The sequence below is a fragment of the Stegastes partitus genome, unplaced genomic scaffold (assembly GCF_000690725.1).
Source record: "Stegastes partitus isolate 25-593 unplaced genomic scaffold, Stegastes_partitus-1.0.2 Scaffold471, whole genome shotgun sequence".
NCBI lineage: Eukaryota > Metazoa > Chordata > Actinopteri > Pomacentridae > Stegastes > Stegastes partitus.
In genome coordinates this window covers 300,353-314,646 of record NW_007578202.1, presented here as the reverse complement: position 1 = coordinate 314,646, position 14,294 = coordinate 300,353, and the positions used below count along the sequence as shown (strand labels likewise).

Sequence of the window (14,294 nt, the reverse complement as noted above, 5' to 3'; positions counted from 1 at the left end):
GCCAAAAGTGCTGTGAAACTGGGATCATGAGCTAAATGTCTCCCACATATCTGCATTTTGTCTTTCTTCCCCCCTGCCGCTCATTTGCATTTTTCATAAAGCACGGAGGCAGAGACGGGCAGCTCATTTAAGTTTGGTTAACATCAGTTTTGTATTCACGCAGGAATTACATTTATATACCGCTAATTTGTTTTGCCAGTTATGTTTGTAGGGAAGCACAAACGCTGCCAGGAACTATGTTTGGTAGGAATGTTTCTTTTTCCAGAAACCTAAGTGCTATGTTCTCGTGCTAAATGGAAGTAATTGGGAGGCGGTTGGAGAGTGGTTGTCAGTGGTTTTCTGCCCAGTTGGGTGACTTTTTTTTTTTTTGACTAAATGGGAAGTTTGTTTTGGGTCGTATGATGATTTAGACTACTTTTCTTATCATTTGGGTAGTTTCCTCTGACAAAAAGGTGTCGTTACGGTCCAGCAAATAGAGCCATTCTCCTTTCCAGAATATTATGATCGAGAATGATAGTATGACAGGGAACCGAGCTCGGTGCATTCGTTCAGCGAGTGTAAATCGTTGAGGATGAAACTTGGGTTACAAAGCGGCGTTTTTGTGATAACAGCCTCATAAAGCTTATCTGCTCATTTAAGTGATGACCTTTTACATGTAACGTTATCTGAGAGTCTCACTAGAGATAATTCTCATGGTGTTGGATGAATTAGACTAATAAAACATAGGACATTTTGCATTCATAATCGGCCACAGAGCGCTAAGAGGGGCGATAATCCTTCCTCCAACAGAGGCTTGTAGAAATCTGGCAACCCTGGTGTACGTTTAAAACGCAGGTGTTCGACAGCAGAAACTGGGGTTTGCATCCCAAAGTTCCACACATTGTTCAGTTTAGACAATAAAAAGGCTTTGCTTAAGGTTAAGGCGAGGGGGGGCGCGAAAGATTTTTGTCCTCCGAAGGGGGGCCTGACAGAAAACATTTGAGAACCACTGGGTTAAGGACAGATCAGGATTTCAGTTAAATGCTAAAATCAACATGTAATGTCTCTTGCTTCTGGTCTAACGGCTTCTTTAAAATTTAACTAAGCATCGGACTGACCTCAACAAAGAGCTGTAAGTACATAAACCATAAAAAAAGAGAAGTTTTAGCATGATTTCCTCTCTACAAGCAGATATTTTGTCCCTTCGCTGTCAACATTTTACAACTTATTAAATATGTTAATGTTCCCTCATTCTGGTGCTGAAGTAAAAAAAAAATAAAACGTCATCTACATAATGTGTCCTTCAAAACATGCTTGTAACCACTTTGCAAATTATGTGCAAATAAACATAATTTCCAGGACACATGGTTGATAATGCAGCCCATAATAGGTCAAGAGTGGCAGTCTGGTTGTTATGTTTCCCTGATTTGATTATACATTCATTTGATGCTACACATTTGATATCCTTTAACCTGAATTGTGTGAAAAGTGACATTCGGAGCGATGCATTTGTTTGCTGTCGTCGTTTGTTTGCTTGTTTGTTGGAATTAATACAATGTAATGGTGTTAAATCTTGCCACGTGTAAACAAGCGCATTTCAAACACATTAATTTCAGGGGTTGGCCGCAGCATCCCAACAGCTTCGCCAGACTATTTACACTTTGTTTACAGAACATCTCCATATCAGACAGACACGATTATGCAACGGTCCAATATGATGAAATTTCAATTATCTCTGTGTGGAAAATTGAACCATTGAACAAAATAAACGCACAGCAAAGAAAAACAGAACTGAATGAGGATATAATCAAAGTTTAAAGCGACATTACGTAACATTATAAAAACCCCTATTCTATGTAACTTAGGTGAGCAGGTACAATCTCTGAATGAAAGTGTCTAATCTTTTTAAATCACTATTCAGCTACGTACAAGGTTAAACCAGAATCATATTCTCAGAGTGGACATCACTTTAAGAAAAGAAAAGGGAAAAGATGCTCAGCAGAGACATCGTGGCAGAGATGAAAAGGCAAGAAGAGGATGTTGATGGAGGAAGCCAAGAAGCGAACAAGAAGAGTGACCGTGAAAGAAGCTGGACCAGACTAAAGACTGGCCTTTATTTATTGGCAGAAGCTGGCAAAATAAAAGGCTGCAAGACAGACAACGAGTTGGCCTTCTTGCTGTTGCACTAGTCTTGTACTAGTAAATAATATTAGCGGGCTTGCTGCAGTACTAGTACGTCTTGTGTTGTGGCACTTTCTCGATGCTTGGCTCTGTTAATAAAGTTGTCAGCTTGATAGGTTTTGATCATAAGTCAAGTCAGCCCACTTCTGCAGAGGTGTAACTGATAGATAGACATCGCCATGAGAAAAAAGAGACTGTATCTGCATTACTGAAATGCAGATGCTTCTAGTGGCTTCTACTATGTATTTGTGGCACTTTGGTGTTGGAATTAAATGTTATTTTATTGTTCTTGGATCCAATTTAGGAGGGTGACTCGTAAAAAGTAAACCAACTTAATAATAATGCATGAAAATATCATAAAATACCCTCCATGATGATTATTAGTATTATTATTAGTAGTAGGAGTAGTAATAATTTTTAAAAAACAACTGTTCACAAAGTGCTGAGACAGACAAAGCAAAATAACAACCAATAAAAAAGTTAAAAGGCAATAAAAAAAGACGACATCACACAAAAGTGAGTCTATAAAAATGGGCTTTAAGAGGTGATTTAAAAGAAGTCACCGATTCTGCGAGCGTTATCTCCTCAGGCCGGTCATTCCAAAGTTAAGGGGACCTGATGGCAAAAGCACTGAAGGTGACCCCTTTAGATTTAAGCTTCGACTTTGGAGCAGCCTGAAGGGCCGCACCTGAAGATCTCAGGCTGCCAGTTGGCTCATATTGGGTCAACATTTCTGCTATCTAGCTTAGGGCCAGACCCAGGCGTAGTTTAAAAGTGATCTGTAAAATCTTTATTTCTATTCAAACATGAACAGGGAACCAGAGGAGAGAAGCCAGGACGGGATGGCGTCCGCTAAAACCAGTTATAAGCCGAGCTGCTGCATTTAGAACTAGCTGGAGGTGAGACAGTGACTTTTAGTCTATGTCAGGAATAAGCGCAGCAGTAGTCAAGCCAAGACAAAATACATGCGTGAATGATGTTTTCCAGGTGAGAGTGTTGGTTTATTTCTGGGGATGGTTTGTAGTCAAAGGCAGCAGGACTAGACAACCTTTTTGATCTTCTTGGTTCAAAGCAACTGAAGCAACCAGCATCACATTAACAGACGAAGGACTAAAGGCTCTTCTCAATGAGGGATTGAACAATATGATTTCTGATTTTGAGTTGTTGAGTGGAAGAAAACCTTGTGCCATAAAACAGATGATTTCAAACTGAGATAATTTAAAACAGCAGCTAGGCTTCTCCGATAACCAGATCTTAGGGGGAGATCAATCTGTGTTATCTGCATAGAAACAAAACCATGAGGTTGGATGATTTGGCAAAGTGGAAACGTGAATAGAAAATAAAATTGAACCTAAAATTGAGATGATTTTCTGTTTACTTCATGAGCAATTGTGAGGCTGTGCTTCAGTCGCCACTTTAATCCAGCAGAATGTAAGGCTCAGGAAACATGTGAGTACCTTCTTGTGATTTTGGAACTGTTTGACATGTGTTTGTCTTTATAATTTTTAATTCCTATTAATTTTTTTGTACTCATTTTACTGGTATAGTCTCTGTGCGCATGTCCCTCAGCCTTATTCTCATTTTATCTTTGTTAAATATTTTGCAATTTTGTTGAGAAAGATGCCATATAAATAAATGTCATTATTATTATTGGCGCAAAAGAGGTTGGTGTTACTACCGCTCAGCAAAAGTTAACTAGTGTTGCTTAAAACATTGTAAACAGTCTTATTTAACAACCGCATTGTGCCAAGAACAAAGTCACAGCATGAAATCAGGAATTAAAGGTTATTCGCGTTAGAGGATGTGTGAAATGGTAACTGTGCTAAAACTCGGCTGTAATTAGATTTTATTTCCTTGTTCAAATAATTTATAGTGGCGTGACATTCATGACGGTGACAACTCACATGTGCTCCAATACAATCATTAACTCATTGGATGATGTGTAGGTTCTGTCAAGTTTAACTTCCGCAGAGATTATGATTCATATTTTGTCATAATTTCCGCCATAAATCTGATCTATATTTATTTGCTCATTGATATGGTTTTTGATTTTAACAATAACTCAACTTTTTTTTTTTTTCCCCCCCTCGAAGCAAAAGCAGCCAGTCTTTTCATTTATTTTATTTTTTTTAAAGAAATGTTGCAGGATACCCACAGAGCGAGTATTCAGTTTTCTAAATGTGTCGTTCTGTGTTTGGAAGTTTTCCATCATGTCCATTGATTGCACTGTGCGTGCGGCGCTTTAGGTTGGGTCTTTTGTATCTTGCTAGATAGGAAAAACCATTTTCCCTCCGCAACTAATACATATCTGTCAACGTAAAGTGCCAAGTCAAACCATTATTTAAGCTGACTGCCACCTGAGCAATCCCAGTCATCTTTAAACATGATAGTAGCCGCTGTGTTGCTTCAGGCAATACGCTGCGTCAAGGCCCAGTGAGTCACCCCACATAATGTTATAAGAGCGAGGTCACTTGGTTTGCCTGATATTAGGAGTGAGGAAACTAAAGACAAAATCACCCATGACCTTTAGACACCACAGCCTTTTTTTTCATAAAGTGAAACAGTTTGTTTCAACTTTGTCTCGATGATGATTAATAAAGCTGTCTCCTAATTTGACTTTCAATTTTATGATTTTCCCAATCAGAAAATGCATAAATTTGTTTTCATAACCTAATCAAAGCTATAGTATGTGCCTACCTCACTGCGACGGTTATTAAACTAATTAATCACATGCAAACCTGTCAAATATGATTCTGCACCCGCTTTGTCTCTTTGATTAAAATTGAAACATAAAAGTGAGTGTGTGTGTGTGTGCGAGCGTGTTTTAACAAATGGAGAGAGAGGGAAGGCGAAAGAGGCGGAAAAGAACCAAGCAGTGACAGTGTGCTTGAACATACGACTGATGGCGGGCCTTTATTTATTGCCTAAAATGCACTTTGAGAGGCAAAACTAAATTGTAAGTGCTGAGGAAGTGCTGAAAGGATATGTTGATGTGATGCATTACGGTCCCGGAGCACAAATGATTCATGAAAAAAAAAAAGGGGGGGGCGCACATGCATGTCATTTGAGGAATAAAAACTGGGATTTCACTGAATTATTACTACAAACGGGGTGAGACTTGTATCCCGAGTGCATTAATGTAAAACTTAGGCAAAAAAGGAGATAACAAAGGGAAAATGCTGCCTCAGACTCAACATTTATTTCCTCAAGGCTTGGCTGGGCAATTTCTAAAAGTTTTTGATGTAGCAACCAGCAGTCTACCTGTAACACAGCAGGGTCAAGCAGGCTACGTCCTGAAAAATGGCTTAATTCATAGCTTTGCATGCATGAAATAAGTTTTGTGACACTTCAGTACTCACATCAGCTTAATGATAAATGAATTTACCTGAACTCGACACAAAGAAATGCAGCTGGCGAGACGGTATTGTGGTGATGTTGCCAAGGTAACACCATTATAGTTAGTACCACTGATTTTAGCCAACACATTTGTGTTAATCTGTCTGTCACTGTAGTGCAAGAATGATATTCATCAGTGCTGTGTGATAAAGCTTTGATTATATTGCTGTCCAAGGTGATAAAATTTATATCAGTGTCACGACTGTAACTTATCCACAAGTCCCATCGTTGCAATATTACGGTAACTAGCACAGGCTAATTATTATGACTGGCTGCTGCTGATTGTGACAGGCATTGGCTGTTGGTATTATTATTATGGATACAGTGCAATCAGCCACAACATGAAACCAACAATAAAACCACCTCTGAAGGTGTCCTGCAGTATCACGCACCAGTACATTAGCATCAGATCCTGTAAAACACCGCCTCCATGGATCAGAATGGATTTTCCAGCACATCCTACAAATGCTCGACCGGGTTGAGATCTAGGGAATTTGGAGGCCAAGTCAATACCTTGAACTCATGTTCTTCATACCACTCCTGAACAGCGTTTGTAGTGTGGCAAGGTGCATTAACCTGCTAAAAGAGGCCACAGGCATCAGTCAATACTGTGGCCATGAAATGGTATAAATTGTCTGCAACAATGTTTATGTGGGCGGTACATGTTAAAGTAACATCCATGCAAATGCCTGGACCCAACTTTTTCCAGCACAGCTTTGCTCAGGGCATCACACCGACTCGTCTTCTTCCCATAATGCATCTTGCTGACATTTCTACCCCAAGTAAACAATGCACGCACACCTGGCCATTTACATAATGCCAAAGAAATTGTGATTCATCAGACCAGGAAGCCTTTTTTTTCATTGCTTCATGGTTGAGTTCTGATGTTCACGTGACTGATGTAGGCAATTTTGGCAGCGTACAGTAGTGTGGATAGCACTCTGACTAGTTTGCAGCTACACAGCTCCATACACAGCAAGCTGTGAAGCGCTGCATCCTCTGACACCTTTCTGTCATTGCCAGTATTGCGATACAATAGATCTTCTATGGGATCGGACCAGCCTTCACTCCCCTGTCTCAATAACAAGCTTTGTAAATTTTCTGACCACCGCATAACGGTAACATCTCACGAGCCCTGCTGCTTTGGAGATGCTCTGACATAGTTGTCCAGCCATCACAATTTGCCCTTTGTGAAAATGGCCTCAGATCCTTATGCATGCACAGTCTTCCTTGTACAAAACACCAACTTCAAGAACTGGCTGTTCACTTGTTGTCTAATATATCCCACTACTTGGCAGGTACCATAATAACAAGATAATCAGTGTTATTCACTTAACCTGTCAGCGCTTTTAAAGTAAAAATCCTGTATATTTCATCCTGATGCATTTCCCATTAATGCGGCTGTTGTGGCTCTGGGGTCTTGCTAACTTTGCACCTCTGTTGTACAGATTCAGGCAAATGAGGAGTCACACAAAACAGTGTGACTTTCATCAGGGCCATTAGCATGAGCCCCTGCAGCCGAACAAAAATAGCAGATTTTTTTACATAAATCATTTTAAATCTTTGTTTTTGACTCTGACCGAACACAAACATAGAAATTAGCTGCCTGGAACATTCATTTTGCATTATGGGGATCTCCATTCAACATACTTGCCGGCTGACCTAATCACTCACATATTTTTCAGTGCATGCAGAGAGCTGAGCATTCAGGCTGGCTAATCTCCTTCTTTTCTTCCTGTTGATTTTGCGGGGGAACACCATCTCCAGGACGGCAATTTTTTGTTCAAAGCCGCAGATTCATTAGCTGTAGCTTCACAGCTGGAAATACTCTCATCCATGGACACAAGGAGATTTTCCAAGTCAGGCATCAACAGGTCCCACTCTCTGTGGTAACAGCTTTCTTCCTCAGTCTGTAGCAGAGCACTGAGTGCAGTAACACCACCAGTTTCCTGAGGTACACTGCCTTTCAGGATGTCCTGTGGTATCGTCCATTTGATCTAGCTCCTCATCTGTGGACATCCTCTGTGTTTTCCAATAAATACGGCCAGTCATCAAACTGAAATGACCCACTGTTGTCCTCACGATGGTCCACGAGGTAATCTGTCGCTGCATTTAACTTCTTTGTTTCCAGAAATTCCGCCTCAAATGTAAACAAACCAGAGTGCACATATGAATAGGATATGATGAATAAACGGCCTCGTTAAACACTATTCACATGTTGTTTTGTGCAGCTCCTCGGTTCTCCTCGGTTTCCTCTGTCCTCGGTTTAAATCTCCACAATGGAAGCACAGCGTGCAAAGTCAAAATGGCCCACAATGTCGTGACAGCTACATTTACAAGAAATACGCCAGATTGAAATAAACCGTTGTAGCTGACGGGTGTATACACTAATTAGTTTAACATTATGACCAAACCTGCCTAACACTGACTCCACAAATCCTCTAAAGTTGCACAAGCAAAACAGCAGCTGCAGATTTTTTTTTTTTTTTTTTACCTTAAGGTTTAAGCTGAATCAAGTCACATGGTTTGTCTCGTGTCAGATTGCAGTCAGCAGGTGCTCGCCACTGTTCACCAGGAGCACCCCATGAGCCCTGTCATTTCGAAAATGTTCTGACCTGGACAATTACTGCAAAATTACTAAGACCTTAAAGTCTGCCCATTTCCAACATAATACCTATCCAACAACTACGAGCACCAACTGTTTCCTCACCCCCTAACACATCCTGGACCTTGGCCTGCACCATTGTTGCAGGATAATCCTTTTCGCCTCATCTGTGATCACAATGTTTGGCTCACTATTGCATAGCTTGGGGTATCTATGCTGCTATGATTATGGTTGTAGCCACTGGCTGTTGTGATGAGAAAGGTAATGTTTTTATAATGTGCAAAACTAACTGACCTGCACGCCTGAAGCCTCCATATCTGATCAAAGTGGCACGTTCAAGTCCTGTGCAGTAATGTAAACACTGTCTTGGCCAATGTTACAGCCCTCGTCACGATCACAGTCATAGCAATAGCCATTAATCAGCAGTTATAATACACAGGTAGGAAGCTGGAACTGAATCTGATCGCCTTTTCTTGTTAGCAACACGCATACTTACAACAGTTCATCCAACAGTTTTCAGTGAGACAGAAAGTCCTGGGCCAGCAACACAAGTCCAGCCAGAGTTAACATGTAACTGTGTCACATGACAATAGCCATCACAGTAACTCCAGCATTACCCACAGAAAGGATTCAGACTCAGCGAAGGGTGCACCCCCTCTGTGATGTGGTCACAATCAGCGGCTGTGGCTCAAGTGGGAGTTCAACTTTCCTCCTCTTGCAGAGTATACAGGATTGCTGCAGTTTCTATCACCATCTTACAATCACATCAGTGGACAGTACACCCCTAAAGGCTCCAGACGGCCTGGATTAATGAACAGGCGTGTGGTGCTGACACCCCGAGGGACAAGCAGGTAGAGGACGGAAATGGCTGGTAGAAGAAAAAAAAAAACACATCCTGATTTTTTTCTTCTTCTAAATTGGCTAAAAATCATATTTAAATCATCTTGAGTAAGATTCAATCAGTTGACCATCAGTGGAAGCAATAAAAAATGACAAAATTAAAAATCCCCATATGCTGATGTGCTGCAAAAAAAATCAAAAATTCTAATACAAAGTGTGCAACAGAAGGGAAATAATTTGTACTCAAATGTGGGAACATGAGCTGCTTTTGATTTTCATCAAACGCAGTATGGATCAAAATCGCTGTAGCCAGCAACCCGGGGCCAGTGGATGATAAAACGTGCATTAATAAAAGGCTTTAGAAGGTCACATATCAGTCAACGCCTTTGACTGAACATCATGTGATTTCCTCTTTTTTTTTTAATTGGAGGGATCATTCCCCAAATCACGACTGCAAACGTAGAAAAAGGCACTTGTGTGAGTAGAATATGAAAGAGGAATGTGGGAAACAAAAACACACTGAAACTTCTCCTTTTGTCGTATCCCAACACCTCAACAGCGGCGGCTTTTTAATGCACTTTTTCATCATTCTGAAACAGCCCCAAACTCTGGTCAAACGCCTCTGCGAATTGGGAACCCGTTCCATTTGATTTTATGGATCAAGGAGTTTCTGTGCAACCAGCTCTGGCATGTTAAATGGAAGGGCTGTCTATCTAATGAACCGGTTTTAAACACAGGTGTCCCCCAGGGCCGTGCCATTTCCTCTTTTTTATTGTCTATTTATACCGATGAGATTATGTGCAACAATAACGGCCTCATTCTGATTAAGCATGCGGACAACGTGGCCCAGGAGGCCTGTCTGATTCCCAGTCAGTCGCAGCAAAAAAAAAAGAAAAGACAATGCTACAGAAATGACAGATTGGTTTGACTTTCGCCACCTCAGAAGAAATAGCAAAAAAAATAAATAAAAACTCAAAGAGATTTACTCGGCAGCCAAAAAGAACAGCTGGCCACATCAATGTCTGGCCCCTCCTAGAGCATGTTACCCAATAGCAGGCCAATGAAAATGACAGACCCTTGCTCTCATGGTATTTGGACATTATTTACACCAACATATAGTATCATTTCTGCAGCAGAAGCTCAGGGGATGTGGAGTCAATAAAGATGCTCATTACTGTCCTCAGCTTCAACACAGTGTCCTAGTTTGGTCAGCTGTCTGCGAGGAGCTTGCAAAAATGGTCAATCAGGAGCCTAAAATCATTTGGCTGCCAATAACTCCCTGATCACCAGCTGGCTTGCACACTAAGACTTTTGCCTTCAGGGGGGTGGAAAGGGGGGGCTCTGCATCCCCTGAGTGTAGGATGTGCTGCAATGGCCGTTTGAAAAGATTACCAACATTGTCACATCACAGCTTGAACACCCATGTGAGGCAAAAGTCTGAAATATTGATTTGCCACACAGGACTCCCAGAGCCAAGTGTATTTATTAGTATTTTTAATGAGTTTATTTTTCTGTTTTTTCCCCCACATTTAGGGCACACATCATTACAAATCGAGAATCCTTATATCGCCATCCACATTCACATTCAGGGCAGATTTAAGAAGCCAGACATGCACAGCCAATCAATACTACATGTAGTTAAGAAGCATGAATTTAAAAGGGAATTTGTGCGGTATGTTTTATTCCCATGGTCGAGTCCAATCAATGTTATCTCTCTTAAAGTCAGAGACCAGAGAGCTATGACTCCAGGCTTTGATGTCTCAGACAATCACAGAAATCGAATAATAGTTGGGAGACTGATTTGTGGACAGATTTGAGGCTTTATACGATGAAATTCTTTATCAAATCTGAACTCTGAAGATTCCCCGCTGGCGCTTTCACCATCACCTTCTACATCTTTCTCATTTTACTCCCTGTGGAATTTTACATCTTGGCCAGATCACAGGCAAAGTCTTGAAGTGAATATTTGATAGAACTATTCTAGACCACAGGAATGAAGTAATTTTCCTTCAAATGTCCCTTTAAGATTGGATTTATTATCAGTCATTTACATCTAATATAGCCGGAGCTCTAACATCTAGTCATAAAATGCCATCAATTTACACTCTGCAGTTTCAGTCGTACTTTTGGGACCACAGACAGGAGTTCAGACTGTATAAATCTCAAATGTTGACTGGCTGCAGTGACAAGCCCATCAGTGAGGATCCAGTGAACAGTGTCCTGCTGAGCAAAAGGCCATCGTGGCTGAAGACATCTCAAACCAACAGCATATTTCATAATGCACCCCACAAATCAGATTTTATTGGGTGTGTTTCTGGACGGTCCTCAATGACGCACCAACATGCCAAGTCTGTGACGCATCTAACATAATGACACACATCATGAAACACCAAATGCACCAGACACGAAAATGCAATTAGAAATTAAATTGTATAATTCACTCAGTGAAATATAGCTGCATTTCTGGATAATGTATGTATATTTGGAGTTTTTCTGGGACACAGAAATCTTTAGATGTGGTCTCAGATTAATGTTTCTGCTGCAAACCTTTTCTGGCCAACAAACTCAGGTGATCTAAATTACCTGAAGAAAAAATGCAGAGCATCTCGTTCCTTTTGTACAAGGCTGTTGGTAGTTTCAAGATCTTTGTGTCTGATAAATGCTGCCGCTTGCAAACACTTTTGCATGCTGTATATGTAAAGTGAGAGATAAAATCTCCATGGCTTTGTCTTTGTGACGGTAAAATGGTGTGCAACCACACGGTGTGGATGTGCGTACAGCTGTGGCAGGGGTGTGTGTGTGTGTGTGTCTGTCTGTGAGGGTGTGTGACTGTGTGTGTGTGTGGTGGGGGGGGTTGACTGGATGGTTACTGCAATGTCTTGTCATCCATTTAAGTTATGCACATTCCCATTAAGCTGTTTTGAAGTGCGAACTTTGGAATCATCTAGACATCAAACATACTGGAATATTTTATCCACCCAGGCAATTGGACAACTATCAACTAAGTGTGAGTTAAATGTCAATGACAAAAGCCTGTTTAATTTGCCAAAAGGGCAGACAGTCTCTCATCAGCGTCACATTATGGCCCAGGTTGGACACAGTCCTTTTAATTGTAGCTACTACACCTTCCTGAGAGGCATTACTTGATGATTTCATAAATAATTAATGTGTTGTGATTGCTGCCAAAATGCCTGCACCTTCCCACAGCTCAGTGCCACATCAAATTTACCTGCGGGGTTAACTGTTAATTTAAAGTTCAGGTGACAAACAGTTTGCTGAAATAAATGATTCTACTCGAGTTTGAAAAGGCACGAGGGAATCCTGCAAGTGCACATCCATATCTATCAGGCATCTACGCACACAGGCGCGCAATGCGCATACACTCACAATCTCTATGCAGGCAATAACAGAAAACAGAACCATGAATGTAAAAAGAGTGAAAGCATCGTTCAGTTCAAGGCTATGGGAGCCTGAAATAATTTATTTGCAGGAAGGAATTCCCCTCCTGCGCACCGAAACAGCTGTGCGTAAAAATGAGACAGATTCGTGGAGAGAGAAAAAAACGTTCCAAATTTCTATTTCAAGCAGAAAGAAATATTTAAAATATGATTCTTGTGTGGGGCATTATCGTGTTCTCTAAAACCTCTGTGATATGTGGGAACGTGGTTTTGTAAAACTGAAACTCACGCTGCTGTTGTGCCCGGACCAGTGCACCATCGCATGGTTGTGTGCCGAGTCTCCCGACAAAGCAAAAGTAGAAGTGTCCAGGTGAGGCTCACTTTGCCTCGGGTTTGACCCTCTGGCATCCTCCCCAGTGCGCCGGTACTCGGCTCTGGAGCTGGAAACACCTTGGACAGTCTCCACAAACCTCTCTCTGGACTGCGCTTCTCCACTTATACTCCTATCCACGTTTTCGCTGTATGTTGCACCCACACTCCTTTTTGCCTTCTTTCGTCTCACAGAATATGCGCTTTGTAACATTATACTCGCGCTCGGTCGCCCCTGCTTGTCCTCAGAAATGTTGCCATACTTTTTACCGGGCATTTTGAGACCACTGTGATAGTTTGGTTTGACGCCGATCGGTGCCTCAGTCTCACTCCCCTCTTGCTGGGCATTGTTTGGCATCAACGCACCGTCCGCTTCGCTTTCGAAAGCGTTTAAAACTTTCGTGCCGTCGTCGACTTTGCGTGAGACTTGAATCTCCGTAGATTTTCTGGATACACGTGCCTCCGGTGGCGTTAGATCCAGGCGATAGAATCTGTCCATTGTTCTGGGAAAAGTTATTTCCGCTTGAGCCACAAACTTGGGGTGAAAGGGGTAAAGCAACACGGAAGCCAAAAAAGCAAAACTCCAAAATGACCAAAGTCCCATTGTGTTCTTCCAATCTGTTAGTCTGCCGGTGGGGGGGAAACACAGTGCGGCAGAGCTGTTCAACTTCTAAAATATTCAAGGGATCATCTTTACGAGCAAGAAGCCATTCAGCAGACCCGCTCACGTCCAGGAATTTGTCAAAGTGAGGGACCAGTTGGGGAGGCGCTGCGCATCAGGCAAACGCGCCGACGGAGAGTGACTGCAGGAGCGGTGAGAGCTCATTGTTCATGAGGACGTCTGAAAAAAAAAAGCCTTGAAAATGCTGAAATCGTTTTGAAACTCTCCCACCGTTTAATTTATTTTTTTTGTCTGGGAGGTTTTATTTAGTAACACCTTAGACTCTTTATGTAAACCTGTAAAAGTTATCCAAGACAGCGCTTGATAGAGTCGGAGCCGCTGACAGCAAAAGTAATTTGCGCTTTGGAAACCAGTGTTCACCGTGGGCAAGATTTTTTTATTTATTTATCTTTTTTTTGCCTCTGAAACGACGGGGGGAAGAAAACATCATTTGCTTGCATCAATCAACACCGGATTCACCTGTCAACTGTGCACAGGCGCGTTCACGTACGAGGGTACATTTGGGGGAAATTCAGTTGGACTCAGTGATAAAGATCCAGGAGGTGCAGCAGTGTTGCAGAGGAGCGGGCTTTTCTACCTGTATTTCTTGTGATCCCATAAGAGGTTTTTTTTTTCTTTTTTTTTTTCTAATTAGGCCTCTAACACAATGCGCCCCCGGCCTTCTGCTGCACTACAGCCCAAGAAACAAAAGCACCTTTGAAGTCATACTATGATATGTTTGGCATCATGTTCATGATTTGTGGTGCCACGGAGGAAACGAGCCTCCAACAACTTTCTTTTAATCTTGGCACCTTCACGGTTTGTATTATTCCTTCATTTTTACAGTGCACATCTGAAAAATTGA

At 41.6% G+C, this 14,294-nt stretch overlaps 1 protein-coding gene across 1 annotated transcript in view; it reads right to left on the bottom strand.

Moving 5' to 3' along the window:
* The window catches only part of LOC103360892 (VPS10 domain-containing receptor SorCS3-like), a 51,971-nt gene extending 38,599 nt beyond the window's left edge, over nt 1-13,372 (bottom strand). The window contains exon 1 of the mRNA XM_008286821.1: nt 12,689-13,372. Within this exon, the coding sequence (XP_008285043.1) occupies nt 12,689-13,372 (684 nt within the window). The remainder of the gene's footprint in view (nt 1-12,688) is intronic.
* Between the last annotated feature and the right edge of the window lie 922 nt (nt 13,373-14,294).